Source organism: Centrocercus urophasianus, unplaced genomic scaffold (genome assembly GCF_019232065.1).
Source record: "Centrocercus urophasianus isolate 14NV4802_14NV808 unplaced genomic scaffold, USGS_Curo_1.0 seq_10, whole genome shotgun sequence".
NCBI lineage: Eukaryota > Metazoa > Chordata > Aves > Galliformes > Phasianidae > Centrocercus > Centrocercus urophasianus.
The window spans coordinates 82,322,893-82,337,944 of record NW_024884142.1 but is presented as its reverse complement, the minus strand read 5'-3'; the positions used below and the strand labels follow the sequence as shown (position 1 = coordinate 82,337,944).

The following is a 15,052-nucleotide window of genomic DNA, read 5'->3' as shown; positions in this document are numbered from 1 at the left end:
TACAAAAGTAGCCAAAGACTTAGTTTCTTAAAGATGACTGTAAATACTACAGATACTTGTTGCAGTTAAAAGCACTTGCTCTCTGGTAGAAATTAATTGTTGGACACTTTCAATAATGCTACAGTGCAACAGACCGATCAGGATTAGAGGCTGTTTGAAAAAGGAATCAGATCTACCAGAGAATGAAGGGAAAGAAGAGGAGGGAGGATGTGAGATGTCTTACATGACATCTCTAAGGCACGGAAAAATATTTTAATTAGATATACATAAGAGATTGATTTGACACTGAAATGTATGATTGATTAAAACCTACACCTCTGACTTTTTCAGCAATATACTTAAATGAGAGACAAACCTTCTGCATGCTGTAATATGAGAAAGACAGACTCCTCGGAGATGATGTACTTGTGCAGGCACACCATGTTGGGCACACAGCGGGGGATGATGGTCGTTCTGCTCCTGCTGTACTCACTACTTTTCCTTAGACCCTGACAGAGAACAAAAAGGTCAGTTGTACCCTCAGTTGCCTTTGGAGCCTGCTGTGCTCTGTGTTTATCAACCAAACTAATCTATCCGAGTTACTCTGGGCTTCAGAGAAACCACTCATCTGCTGCTCTATGCCCCTCGGTCCCCCGAGGCTGTGCTGATGGCATCTGGCACATTTCCAGAGAACAGAAGATGGCACAAAGCTGCCATTAAAATCAATTACATGGGTCAATGTTTTTATTAGAATCTCTCTCAAACTAAGTCATCAGGATGACACTCAGTTATTTCCCTGTGACCTTTTTTTAAAAATTTATTTTTGTGCATGACCAAAAGACACTATTAAAAAATTCAATTCAAGTTCTAAAGACAAAAGAATGCCCTAGCCTTACAGGTAATCCTCACATTTCCATTGTACTTTAGTAAAGACAACCGCAGTAACCACAACAAAAAGGAAAGGAAAGGATTAATCTCCTTGAGAGGTAATGATTTTTGGGAGGTAGCACAGAGATGAAGTTGCCAGAAGTGAAAAAATTGATGTGAGAGGGAGAAAGGGAGGGAATAGGGAAAGGAAAAAAAAATTATGTCAATAATGTGACCTATTACAGTATTGATAAACATAAGCAGTGAAATGGGAAATTCAATGTTTCCCTATCTGCCAGCAGATACAGTGAGGTTCTAATATACAATATTCACAACTAACATTTTCTGAGGAACAAAAAAGGTTTTCTGTACCCTGCATAAACTTAAGACGACTCACTTCAATAACCAAATGCACTAAGTTAAGATAGGGTCGTAAACCAGTCCTGAAGCCACATTATAAAATGTTAGCTAATTAAGCTCCATGTCTGGGACATCCTTTTTCAGCCCTTCCTCCCATCATTCATGTCATTAATTTCAATGGGAGTCTGAAATAATAGCCACAAAGACAAGACTCAGACTAAATCAACTCTCAGCAACACAGATGCTTGAAGTATGTTGGGATCTTCATCTGAGCACTTTCTGAAACACAAAAGACTAATATAAAAAAAATATCCTCAACCTTTAACTATTTGGCAGTTCAATGGCTTAGTAACATTAAATTCAGTTTTCAGAGTCTATTGATGTAAACCATAAAACAGCAATTTTGGATAAGACCGGTCATCCACTTCATCCAGAATCCCCTTTGGTCAATACAATACTCTTCAACTAAGGGCAACCAACCATGACGATGAGCTGTGGGTATACTTGAGCTAAGGAGAATTTTCATCTTAACTTCCTTAATCAGAAGCACACATATGGCTTGAGTCAGCAGAGTCTGATGGCTCTTTTACAAAGCATGTTGAAACAGTGATTCTTTACCAAAGCCCACTGAAGTATTAACATCAATAACAAGTAGCAAATCAAGTGAGTAAACCAGCACATATGAGAAGTTACACAGAGAAAGGAACGGAAAAGATCGAATACTGAGAAAAATGATTCCAGTGCACTTAATATGGATATATATAACTTGGCACATTAGATGCAAAGTGATCTTGTGTGGTTGTATAAACTAGGAAGCCAGTCTGTTCAGAGAAGTAAGAAGACTTTACTTACCTTCAGTATAAAAGTCTGCTGTGTTCTAGTGTCCATTACAAGTAAAACCTAAGCAAAAAGTGTTCAGAGAAACATGTAAAATTCACATGAGTAAGATGACAATACTCGATTCTCAAACTTAATATTGAAATATTCTTGCAAACAAAGTGAAATATGTCACGATGAAAACAAAAATTAAAGCCCTGTAACACACATTTGTTAAACAACTTTTTTTTTTAAAGAAATAAATTTGATTGAGAATTGGATCTCTAGAGAGCTACTAGAATGTTGCCTGATTCCCAATCAGCTAATTTAAAGAACAAACCTTAAAAAGAAAACCACTACTTTATAACTGTAGAAATAATTTAGCAGAATACAAATTACAGAAATGCAATTGCAACAACAAAATAAAACACACAAATAATGTCCACATTGCACTAGCCTCCTATGTTACATCACTTGTATTATTTTCTTTTCTCCTAATACACTGCACCTACCTTCTTACTACAGTATTTCCACCTCCCCCCCAACCAAGCTTTCTATACACCAAATGCTTTTCCTTTTCCTGATAGTAAAGGAATGTTCCATAACCAAAAGTTTTCGAACGGCATACCGCCACTCCTGTCTCATTCCTCAGCTGCCCTTTTATTTTGCCACGCTCATAAACCACAACAGGAATGGCTGTAAGGAAGTTCCTTTCATGTCCCTGCAAAACTAGTATTAAGGTAACAACAAAAAGAAGGATTTCTTTTGGAAAAAAAAAAAAAAAAAGAAGAAAAAAGTGGATGGGTTTGCTGCAGAAGTACACCTACAGCCACAGAGATAATCTCTATTAGGACTGCATTACCTCTGCTGAAAGTACAATCCAGTGATGACAGGAGTACTAGACCATGCTCTGCCTCTTAGCAAGCTCTGTTATTTTACATGTTGAAAACAAAACAAACAAGAATTATGTACACATATATTTTGGGAAAAGTTTATCTTCAGGGAGCTGGAACTCTCTGCACCTCTTTCTTCAAATCACACACACTTAAGAATTGTTCGTAAACTCCAAGAACATGGATGTACTTGAAAAGCACCAGCTGCAAGACAGCCACAAAAACAATGACAAGCATGAGATCAACTCTCCTTTAGGAACAAGAGTACACACTCACTGCTTATTTACAGTAGACACTGTAAATACCTGATGTAGATAGTAAGATTTGGTTACACTAAAAATTAAAATCCTGAAGGGCTGAAAATGTCAGCACTGGGGTTACCAAACTCAGCGTTCAGTGGACGAGATGCAGCAACTGCACTTAGAGATTCACCAAGAAAGACTCCTTGTACAGGAACAGTGTGTTGGAGCAACACATTCTGGGTTTGCCAGGTGACAGGATAAGCACAATACAGCATTCAGCCTCCCCGTCTCTACTCTGTGGGGCAATGATGGCCCCACTGGCCCTTGCAAGGTAAAGCCTACCAAGTTCACAACTGACTTTCTCTGCACTTTCTGACTTCCTCTTCTGCCAGAAGAGCCACCACGTGATAAGGTGAAGATGTAAGTAGCATGAGGGGAAGTTTCAGGGCAGTACTGCGCAGACTTTCCCAAAGCTGTGGCTGCAGCAAGACAAGCACTGCTTTTTGAGATGCCACTTTCCAAACACTGCCCTCGTTCCCTCTGCATTTCACTCTAGTAAGAGAAAGAGAGTTGGAGTTTTTGCTCTCAAAACATCATTGCTCTCACCAAATTTCACTGAAAGAAATAAAGGGAGAGCCGCTTTTCCTTCTCAAAGACTTCCTCTTTTACTAGGGTTGCACCCAGTATTCACAGCCTTTCTTTGCCTTCTAGTGAAAAAAATATCATCAGACATTGCTATTAGTGACAATTTTTGAGAAAGAAAAGACATGTCATTTCCATGCCAATGGCACATGTCCCTACATCATGGAGTTTCTCCAAACAATCTTTCAGGTCTCTTGATTGAATCTTCTATAAACCAGCTGAAGAAATGGTAACTATAAAACTGATTTACTTATCCTTGCCTAACTACAAAGGCAAAGAATTCAAACGATATACAAGCAGTGAAGAAAACCAAAGAGCAAGAGAAAAATAAAAGCCACTTGCAAGAGGTGCCAGACGAAGACAGATAAAGAACAGTTGAAAACGATCATGTGTTTACCATCACTTTCTTCTTATCCCAAGTTTATTTGTAACTAGACACCGTTCACACCGAGGCAATAAATACAAGAACATATGTGATTTTTTTTTAAATGTGCCCTTTGACTGTCAATATCTCCCAAACAGGTGTTGGCTAAATGATTATAAATTGGCCTCTGGATACACCTCTTCAACTGAGCCGTACCAGGAGTGGCGATAATATAATTAGACCTAAAAACATCAGGCTGGTGAATGCTTTCCATCTGTTTGGCAATAATGTTTAGTTAACAATAGTCTTTAAAAGAAGCACCTTCAACTTCAGTTCTTAAAGTTATTTATAGGGCCATTCTTAACACACCAGCACTCTTGCTAACAAGAGCTTTAGCCACTTGGAAATTATTAGCCATACAGCTGTGTAGGAAAAGGAATGGCAGCATTTAACATCTGTATCTCTCCAGATTTACAAGCATCAACCTCATTTAAAGTCATATCTTAATGAACAGTTCTGTGGTCTGTATTAATATTTTAGTTGCATGCACAAAGATCATAAGGAGCCAAACATTTTTTTAATATCAACAGTAGGCCTATCAGTAATGAAGCTGTCAGCATAAAGGACAGAATAATAGCTTCTTTAACCCTCAGACAGGATTCATTCATTTGTAGAGTAGGAGACACCAATTTAAAAACTGCTCATGGGTTTGCTCACCTTTATAAAGGCAAAAATCTAATTTGGTACTAATTTGATACAATTGTCTTTCCAATAAAAGTCTCCTAAAGCCATCCTTTATTTTATGATAAAACAACTGCTATAACTAAAACTGTCATGAAATAATTACCTTTGATAGCATACCTTATTGCACAAATACAATTAATGTATTCCTCCCTTTCATTTTTCACACTTGCTTATCAGCACTGTATTAGCATATGGTGAAACAGAACAGATCACTGAGCCCTCGCCCTATAAGATGACATATAGAATGACTACGACTAACGGGAATAAAGCAGACAACGGGTCCCTTTAGGGCTGCCTTCATCTGCTGCTGTATTACAACATCAAATTGAAAGTAGCAGCTACGGTTTTATAACTGTAATAACAAATAATGTTTGTGCACTTTTGAGGTTAACTGCCTAGGTGGACTAACCAGTCTTACTAACCAGCTTCCCCATCAAGCATCGTAACTTGCCCCCAGTGATGATGAGCTACAGCTCCACTTTATTTAATGGAAAATTATTTGTTTGCTGATTCAATGCTTACTTTTCCACAAGATCATTAGCTTCACAGGAGATCAATCCCAAGCAGCCCAGCAAGAACCATGCAAGGAACTTTTTTGCCAACTGATACTGCATTTGACCCTGGCTGACCAGAGAATTTACAGGGGCCCATAAAGACCAAAAATCTATTTCTAAGAGAGGCAGCTGCATGCATATTACGAAAAGGTGGTTTAACCAGACTCATCCAAATAATTTAACGAATACAAGAATAATTTTAATCACTCACCAGGAAACTGCTATTTTAGGAAGGGGAAAGACCAGAAAAGAGACTGTCGCAAGCACATTTGCTTGACTTTGTATCAGATGAACAGAGCAGAGAAAGGGGAGCAGCTCTTAGATGCATTATCGAGGCTGCTGACCAGCAGTAACATCATCATTGACCCAAGTGCCAACTTAACTTCTTCACTTTGCTTTTCATAGCCAGGTTCTGGACAGCCATGTACCCCAACAAGTCCTTACTATCTGCATACCATCACATTTTCCTCCCATTGCAAAAGGAAAATGTTTGCAAGTTCATCAGCAATTCTTTTTCTAAGAGTCCTTTTTCAAATATGAAACGACAAACCTCCACCAGAATGACACAGCAGGACAAAACAGGATTCCACAAAACATTCCCCATTGCATAACTCTGTCCTTCCCCGAGCAGACCACACTGAGATGCCTGTACTAGAAACTGCTCCTGGCTTGCAGTAAGCTGATGGAACCTTTTTGCTGATGACAACTACTGTGTAAGGTGTAACATTTAATACCTCATAACAACGAGCTGTCAGCTGTAACATGCAGCATCCTATCTCAGGGGGGAGGGAGAAAAATGCACAGCAGGGCATTCCTGGGCACTGAGCAACTAGACTGTGACACAAAAGGAGACCAGGCAAAATCCTATTTGTAATACTAATGTACTAACACAGTCAAGGTCTACACATCACGCTGGCTTTCACAGCACTGTTGCTTACCCATTTTTCCCTTATTTTTGTGTGTTGATGACAAACTCAAAATGGTAAAAATAAAAATTAAAAAACTGACAGCAAAATAGCAATTGCCATAAATGTATATTGTAAATAAGTGTCTACACCACTCATCCCTATTTTGTGTAAGCACTTAAGTTCTCAGGCACATACTAAAACACATGCGAACACAGCAACCTTGCATGGCAGCAATGTTTTGACTTTTCTACTTGTGATTTTAAGATTTTTGTTTGTTAGGGTTTTTGTTGTTTAGTTTGCTCTCCTGAGGATGGAGGCTAAGTCAAGGCTTAATACCGCAATGCTTAATACTGATGCTGACAACAGCTACTTAAAAAATTTAGCTTCTTAGATTTAATTTACAGTGTATCCAACAGCTTAGTAGAAAATAAATTAAAATAAATTCAGTGCAGAAGGTACAATTAATTGGAGGAAAACATAATAAAACCTGCTTGGTAAATAACGATAGTCTGGCTTTAAGAAAACAGTTAATTTTAGGATTTTTAAATGCACGGAAATTAGCAAATGTTTCAGTATGCTAATTTTTTTTAATTAAAAGATATTTCTGCAGTAAAAGCTCTTTCATATGCATTACTGATTCTTCATCAAACGTTAAGTTTCCAACTTAACACCAGTATAGCCGGTGGCAGCCTGAAGGTTTACCATCTGCTGCCACCCAAAGTCACGGTGGCCACCTTCAGAACATATGCATCAAAGCCCAGAGATAAGAGACCGAAGGAATACTGCAGAAGTCAGCATAAGGGGAATCACAGACCCAGAGGCAGGCAACAGGCAAGTCACCAGGAAAAAAGAGCGCGGTGAGCCATCAGTCACCCCACCAAGCGCCCAGCCAAGGTCGCGTGGGACACTACTGCAAGAACTAAGGACTGCTAAATGCACTGCCCTCCTGCAGCTGGCTTTAATATAAATGCAGCCCTCTAACATACTGCTGTTATTTGCTTTCCCAGACCTCCTTTCTTTTCTGTTTTTGTTTCTTCCCCTCCCCCCAGTATATAATATTAATGTTTTTCCAGAATCCCCACTTGTAGAACATGGCACAGAACATATTTGTGCTGCTCGATTTACTTGAGCAAGGTTTAACATTGATCAAAATAAACACCTCAAAACATCCACTTACACAAACGTGACTAAGTTCACTAACATAGGTTGGAAAATAGCTGTTGCCTGATCAAATAAAAAAGAACAGAATTCCTTACTGTGGTATCAGATACCTAAAGGGTTTTGAAGATACACTACAGCTGAGGAGCTACTTTAAAAGCTACTCATTTTTGTTTTTTAAATTGTTGCTCTACATTGAAGACACCCCACATAACAATGTCGCTAGTGGGTCACATAATGATTCTGGTCCTTACCTCCTAAACAACTGCAATCTCATCAGAGGACAGATCCTCCGGCAGAAGTCCAACAAACTCACAGGTATCAGATGCTCACCTAGGATTTTTTCCTTGCATTTATACCACCAGTGGACAGGAAAATCCCATTACAGGTAGTGACAGACAACTAGGAAGGAGACAAGTTGGTGACCTGATCCTAGGACAAGCACTTGGGACTTCATAAAAGCCTCAGCAGGGGGAAAAAAGGCCGACTGCCATGCTCAGCACAGCAGTAGTGATGAGACAGAAACAGGCATGCAATTCCCCTGCTCTCCTCAGCTGTGCTGGCTGTCAAGGCTACCAGGATTAAAAAATCTGCTTAATACAGATTTATTCTTGTCACTTTTCAGATTACATCACTCAGACTCTCACTCATCTTCCTCTGCTGTTGCAAGAAGAGATTACATTTGGCTAATATGTATGAAAAATGTGATTATTGCTTATCCTTGTACCTATGCAACATGAATTATCTTCTGTTTGCAATTATTCCTCCCTTCACACCATTATTCCAAGGAACTTAAGGTTTGTATATTCTGTGACTTGCTGTAATAGTGTACTTAAAAGACAAAAGGTGCAGCTTTAAATAATGCAAATACTAAGAAAGCAGCGTATATTCAAATTTAAGTTTTTTAATACTTTCAGTTGGCTGTAACAGAAAGAAAAGTTCATCTTTTTGCAAGCTAAAACCTGGTCAATTCCTTGTAATGCTTTCAGCCAGTTTCTCTTTCTAAGCATAATTATGAAACAAAAACAAATGTCTGAACTTGTGCACACTGTTTATTACAGTTTCTTCCCTCTCCCCCCACCCCCACCACCTCTCCATCAAATACCCCAAATGGTTGAAAGAAGCTTGGCAATGTGCACCCAAGAGCCAAGGGAGAGCAAACACCTGCTGCAGTCAATTCAGTTTCACAGCCGCAGCATTCTTGAAACTCACCTCCACATAAAGTGCTGAATGTTGAAGTTTCTAATAGACACTAAATGGTCACAGCCACAACAACATGAGACATTCATGCAGTGCACACACACTGCCATAAAAGAGGCCATTTCTCCTACTTTCTGACTGAGCTCCATTAAAACTAACCACAATCTGTTTGAATTCATCCATAGGTCTGCAGACCATACATGTGAACTCCAGATTCTTTATGTGTGTGCTTTTTTGTACTTTTGCTCATCAAGTAGACAGGTAGTAATCACATTTTCTGAATAATTACCCCTGATTTGGTTCTTCTACACATTCCTAAGGTCAACTCATCACCGTATATTAAATCAGTTACAACTTCTCACAGCAGCACAACAATCACAAACATAATCTCTACTACAGATTAAGATAACCACTTCCAGTTCTTCAGGAAAAAAAATAATAATAATAATTCTGGAATCCCCTTCAGAAGGTCCCAAAATAATGTTAGCAAGGCCCTGATGAGAGTGATTATATTTGATAAGGTTTCAGGTTGTATAAGGAAGCGCAACAAACAGCGTATTGAACAACAAGCTCAAATATGCAGACATTCATCAAAACCTGATCACTGCACACCACTGCAACATGGACAATATGGCTTGACGAGAGTCTAGGGGAGGGGACAGGAAAGACATAAAAGACAGTCATTGGTTACAGAGGCATAGTTATTACTTAATGTACTCTGCTTTCAAGATGAATCTTTAAATGGAGTGACTCTAAATAACAGGGTTCTAAAGAATAAGAAATTGGGCTTGAAACAGCATTGTTAAGGTATCCAGCAGCACTGTAACAAAGTAGTTTCTTCAGGGGCCAGTTGTAGCTTCAAAGGAAAGATTTGCCTAGGGCAGAAACTCAGCACAGAATCTGCAACTCGTATTTTTAATTAGTCAAATTTTGCAAGCAAAAATCCTTGGTACTCCAGAAAGAGGTTTTGTACTTTAAGGTACATGAACCAGTAAAATGATTGATCATTCCTGGTTGGTGATAACAGCAGCTAAAATATTTATATATTAGCCTGTTTTCAGTGTGGTACCCCTGTAACATTAATAAGAGCTGTGCTTGCCAATCAGCAACAGAGCTGAGAGCCTACAACAGTTGCAGGACAAGAGCAATATCCAGAATTAGATTAAACCTCTATTTTCAGAAAGCCATCTACAGGTAGACTCTTCCCATAAAATACTTGCAAACACCATCTAGTTAACCTTTGGCACCATGAAGCAAGCACAGCAGCAGCAGAATTTAAGAAACGTGGTTTCCTCAAACGCTAGCACAGATCCTCTCAAGTCTATCAAAACAGTTGGATTTATATCCACAGCCTCTGCACGAGAGCAAAACCAAAGGGTGAGAGGCGAGGCACTGTTATGGGTGCTCTACTATGAATTTTCACAGCACTTTCAGGATTTTAATAATGCTAAAATCCCTAACTCTCTCAGTTTCAGCAGAAAAGGGATCAACGCTGCAAAAATTATTCAAGTAACAAGGAAAGTGAAAAGGCAGATAGAGAGGGAAAGATGGCACATCACTAAACCAGACCAGAATGAAATGCCTAGTGTTTTGCCCAGTCTAAAAAAAAAATTGAAATATCCAGCATTTCAGGTAGCAGAAAGCATTTTATCTGTGAACAAGAAGCCAATTCCAAATACTTCAAAGGGCTTCAAAAGAAGAACAAGGACAGACATTATGCTAAGGTGAGGTGCTGAACCTTTCAGCATTTGATGAGTGAAGATTAACTGCTGGTTTGCTCCAGTCGGCACTGCCAAGACACCAGCCTGGGCCTCAAGCAGCAGTGGAAGAACAGCTCTGGAAGCCACTCACCACCACGTTCCATTCACTGTGCTTAGTCTCAGTCAGATCTAAGGAAGACAGCAGTAAAATGTCAGTGGCTTGTTACTATCCACATATCCATTTTCTGCTGAAACCAGTGAAGTTACCTCAGGGTTAGAAATAGCAGAATACTATTTGCAGGCATAACTCTGGCTAATGCTGAATCAGCTATAGACTTGAGTCCAGAAGCACAGCATCTTCAACGCCAGCCCTGAAAATCAGAATTGATTTTCAAGAACAAACACACTACGCCTCAGCAAGGATACTAAACTTGCCAATCAATTTAGATTTCTCCAGACATGAGCTTTATAGAGTATATGCAAGCAGAGAAGGAGGCAAAAAAAAAAGCAGCGGTGAGCAAGGAAAGGAGATGGTAGTTTAAATTGAAGGCAGAGGCATAATTTCCAGCACACATACAAACACACATCTTTGCTTCACTGATCATTCAATGAACGTTTGGACTTAGAGTGCCTTTTCATTTGCCTCACGACTGGATGAACACTTAGAAACAAAAGATAAAAGACAAGACTAAGTGTAATAAGGATAATTTGGAAGCATGTATGCAGAGTACAAAGACAGCTGAAGGAGTATTGCTCCTTTTTCCACCCAGTAATTAAACATTAACTCTGACCCCTATAGTACTGTTTACACACAAGCACACAGCTGTATACACAGGCCTGTTTCCTTGAACCACTCTTCACATGTGTCTCCAGCACTAAGATCTTGTATTTCTGTCATCTTGGAATCCTAATTCTCCCCAGCTCTGCCTCAAAGATCGGGGTAATTCATTTCACACCTGAGAAATGTTCTGAGAGGGATCTAGGAGACCTCACAATGCTAAGGACTCTAAAACCTCAACTGCAAGAATCAGCATTTTCTCCAGTCACTGCTCCTTTTTCCTACACGAGAAGATGGAAAAGGCTTTTCTCAGTTCCTTTCCAACACTTCTTCACCCTTATACTCTCAGACTAATTCACAAAGTCCATGACTGGCACAGGCATTTACTTGGAGGCTACCAATCAAACAGTTGTTCTTTCAAAGCTGTCTCTGACATGTATACAGGGAGAAACACTTCACGGGGTAAAGTCTGTACTTAAAAAACAGAACAAAGATGATAAATGAAGTTGAGGATCAGAAATCCTTATGTGTGACAAAAATAACCATAACACCCAATGTATATAGCCCTCAGAGAAGTTATCAGCTTATCCACACAATTACAACAGTACAAGCAAAGAAAAACAAAGATTTGTAGCTAGGTTCAGTCTAACAAGAAAGAAGAAATACAGGTCTTAAAGCAATGGGATAGCTTTTCTGACACGAGTTAGAAATGCATAAATTGGTCATGCATCAAGTACACCAGGCACAAACCACGGGTTATACGAGGAACTCAAAAGACACAAGGGAATTGGAATAGAAGGAGGAAATGAACCTTTGCAGTCTTACATTAGCCACTGTCACACCACTGATTAATGTGTCATCCTAGAAATATTTGGTAAGGTGACAACTAATCAGCACTATCAAAACAAAGCAGAAATTCTTCTGGTCTCTTAATCAGGCTTGCAAAAAAATCTGTATGGTCCTTCACTGTTTATAGAGGAACATGGCCCTCGGATTTTGGGTGACATTACTTGCAGGTGACAAGAAGAAGCTTGGCTTCACTGATCAATCTGTGTCTTTGCTGGGGATTTCAATTCCAAATTCTCAGGAATGGAGAGCAAACATTTGTCGTCCCTTCTAACACCATTTTAAACAATAGCTCCAAAGTGGGAATTTTTACCTGTCTGTATTTCAAATGTCCACCAGCTTATTCAACTGAAAACACATCAACTTGTCCTTACCCCAGTACTGTAACCATGATTCATTTTTAAAAAAACAGGCCTCATCCTATTGAATGCCACCAAACATGTGTCTTATCCTTTAGCTCAAATATATTTTGCATGGCCTTACATGAATTGCTCAGATAAAAGCCTTTTTTCTTCTACTTTTGTTATTTTAAAGTGCAGATGCATTTGAGTCATTTTCCCCTTTTGTTTCATATCCTTAAGATCCACAGCTTCAAAGACAAAATGTCAGCATGCAGTCGATTTATGACTGAACTCTTGAAGAGACACTGAAGAATTACCTTGTCAATCACCCCAAGGACTCTGAAGGCCTTCAGTTCCTCGGCAGGGCTCCTTAGGTTCCAAGAGGGCCTTGAACTTAGTGATCCTGGAGGCTAATGGAAGATATCAAAGATTACACATCAATCAGGGTGGTACTTGAAGGAAGACTGCCTGCTGAAGCAAATGCCAGGCCGAAGGAAACTAAATTTATCATAAATCAGAGAGAGTGAAGATGAAAGGAGAAGTTTTCTGTTTGTCCTTAGTGGGGGGAAAAAAAACAACTTGCAAGTAAATAAAACCAAGATAACATCGAAAACAAAATTTTGAAAAGAAAAAATAATGACTTTTTATACTTTCTATGCTTAGCAGAACCTGGTTGAATCAATTGCTGAATTCTTAACCCATCCCAATAATCAAAGCCTTATAGCTACTACAGATACAAAATAATTCAGAGATCACTGAAGAGGAGAAAGTAAATTAGAGGCTTTTTAAGTTTGAAGAACATGAAATACAGGATTATAAACAGAATTCTCTTGTTCTCTGATGAGCTTTATGAAATCCTTTTAATAGCAAGGTGTACAATAATTTCTAATGCTGCCTTAGGAAAAGGAAGCTAGCTATATCATATTAATCTAGAAATTAACAGCAGGTGCTAACTGTTTAAGTATTTAATACACAGAGACTTTTGTCCATTTTGTACTTTGTAATTTCTCAGGGCAGACTCCAAGTTTGCATGGCAGAGGAGGGAACAGTGTTTAAAGCAGAAGTCTTTCAAGACAAAGTTCAACCTCTAAGCATCACATTTTACCTCTGGCACATTAACAATTTAATTTTCAGAAGTTTCTAGTTGCAAACTGAGTGAATTCATTAGATCCTCCTCTAAAAATTCAACATGCAGCTTCCACTAAAACCACAGACCAGAGTCCCTTCCTCCCAAATCTGATAAATTCATTTGGAAAGCTGAACACAAAAAGTCTTTTTTAGCCTAACCCAGCCTCCCCAAGTCTCTCCTTCTAACATACAAAGATAAAGGAAGAGAAAGGTGAAACTCTTTGATTTTTAAATTTCTGAAATTCAAAAGTTCATCTCACATTTGTCAGTATCTGGAGACATTGTTAATAAATACGTCACAAAGGAAAATGATCAGAAACTTGCAGAAAAACTGGAGACATTAAGCCAGTTAATTCTATTTCCTCCCCACATAGTGTTTGTCCTCCTATATATTCACTGTGCTATTGTCAAGGACCAGAGCACCTCTTCATATCTCTCCCCAAAATCAGTTTCCCTTCACGTAGTCAATCGCCTTATTTCCTTCCAAATTATTTCCTGAAAGCAGCTCCTATTTTAGCATTGCCTGTGAAATTCAACAGAAAGGGCCAAAAACACACATTCCAAAAGCCTGGAACATGTTCCAAAGGTGTAGTTTCCCTTTTGTCAATCTACTGGGCTCTCGGTTAAGAAGAGTTTATTATTTATCTTCATTTAACTGATTGGCTCTTGTGATTTTCCTTGTCATGCAGACACTGCTCAGTACCAACAGCACTTAGAAGAAAACAGCCCAGATTCTACAAATCACTAAAGCTTTTGGTACAAAGAAGAAAATAATTCTGCATGAAGTTTGTTCTCCAGACCTACCTTAGGTCCTACATGCTAGTAAGCATGTAAGCACCAGGAAGGTCAAGGTGGATTTCTTTTTCTGTCTTGTATTTACAAGTGTGTGCTATTTTTTTGCATTAAAAAAATAGATGCTTTGAAACGGAGTTCTGCTAATGCAGAGTTTAATCATGACACAATTTCAAAAGCATTCTAAGGAATATGTGTTATGAAAGAAAATATTTCAAAATTCTCAGGGCTACTATAAAAGATTTCAATTTACAAGCTATTACTTTTTTATAACACTGCTTGATAATCATGCTTTCAAAACTTTCTCTTATGCACAATGTTCCAACCATGAATTAAGTTCATGCATCTGTTCAGAAGTTAACAGTTGTCTTAACAGTGCTACAGAACTGGACTTCTGCACCCATCATGTCCATAGAGTCTGAAGTAAACAGTACACATTCTTGGGTTCTTCTCTAAAATATCACTAACAATGGCACAGTCAGTAACAGTACATACACACTGTTCTCCATATGTGCATTTTATAGTTGCTTCCTTAAAATGACTAATCTTTTAATTTTTTTAAATTAACTTCAATGATTAAGTTGCTACCTTAAAATGATTAATAACATTAATGTCTCTACAGTTCTCAGTAGCTTTTCTATAAGTTTCAGGATATTTTTCTTTTTCTTCTTTGCTCTTTAAAGTGGTGTGGTTTCACCATTGCAATGTCTAGTAGATGACCCCAGACTTGGAAAGACATC

The 15,052-nt window shown here is 38.6% G+C and overlaps 1 protein-coding gene across 3 annotated transcripts in view; it reads right to left on the bottom strand.

Moving 5' to 3' along the window:
* The window catches only part of RPS6KC1 (ribosomal protein S6 kinase C1), a 79,615-nt gene that overhangs the window by 26,647 nt on the left and 37,916 nt on the right, over positions 1-15,052 (bottom strand). For all 3 annotated transcript variants that reach the window (XM_042839633.1, XM_042839624.1, XM_042839615.1), the window contains exons 8-10: positions 12,710-12,802; positions 2,059-2,106; positions 356-488 (exon numbers count right to left, since the gene is read on the bottom strand). In XM_042839633.1, coding sequence (XP_042695567.1) covers positions 356-488; positions 2,059-2,106; positions 12,710-12,802 — 274 coding nt within the window. The remainder of the gene's footprint in view (positions 1-355; positions 489-2,058; positions 2,107-12,709; positions 12,803-15,052) is intronic.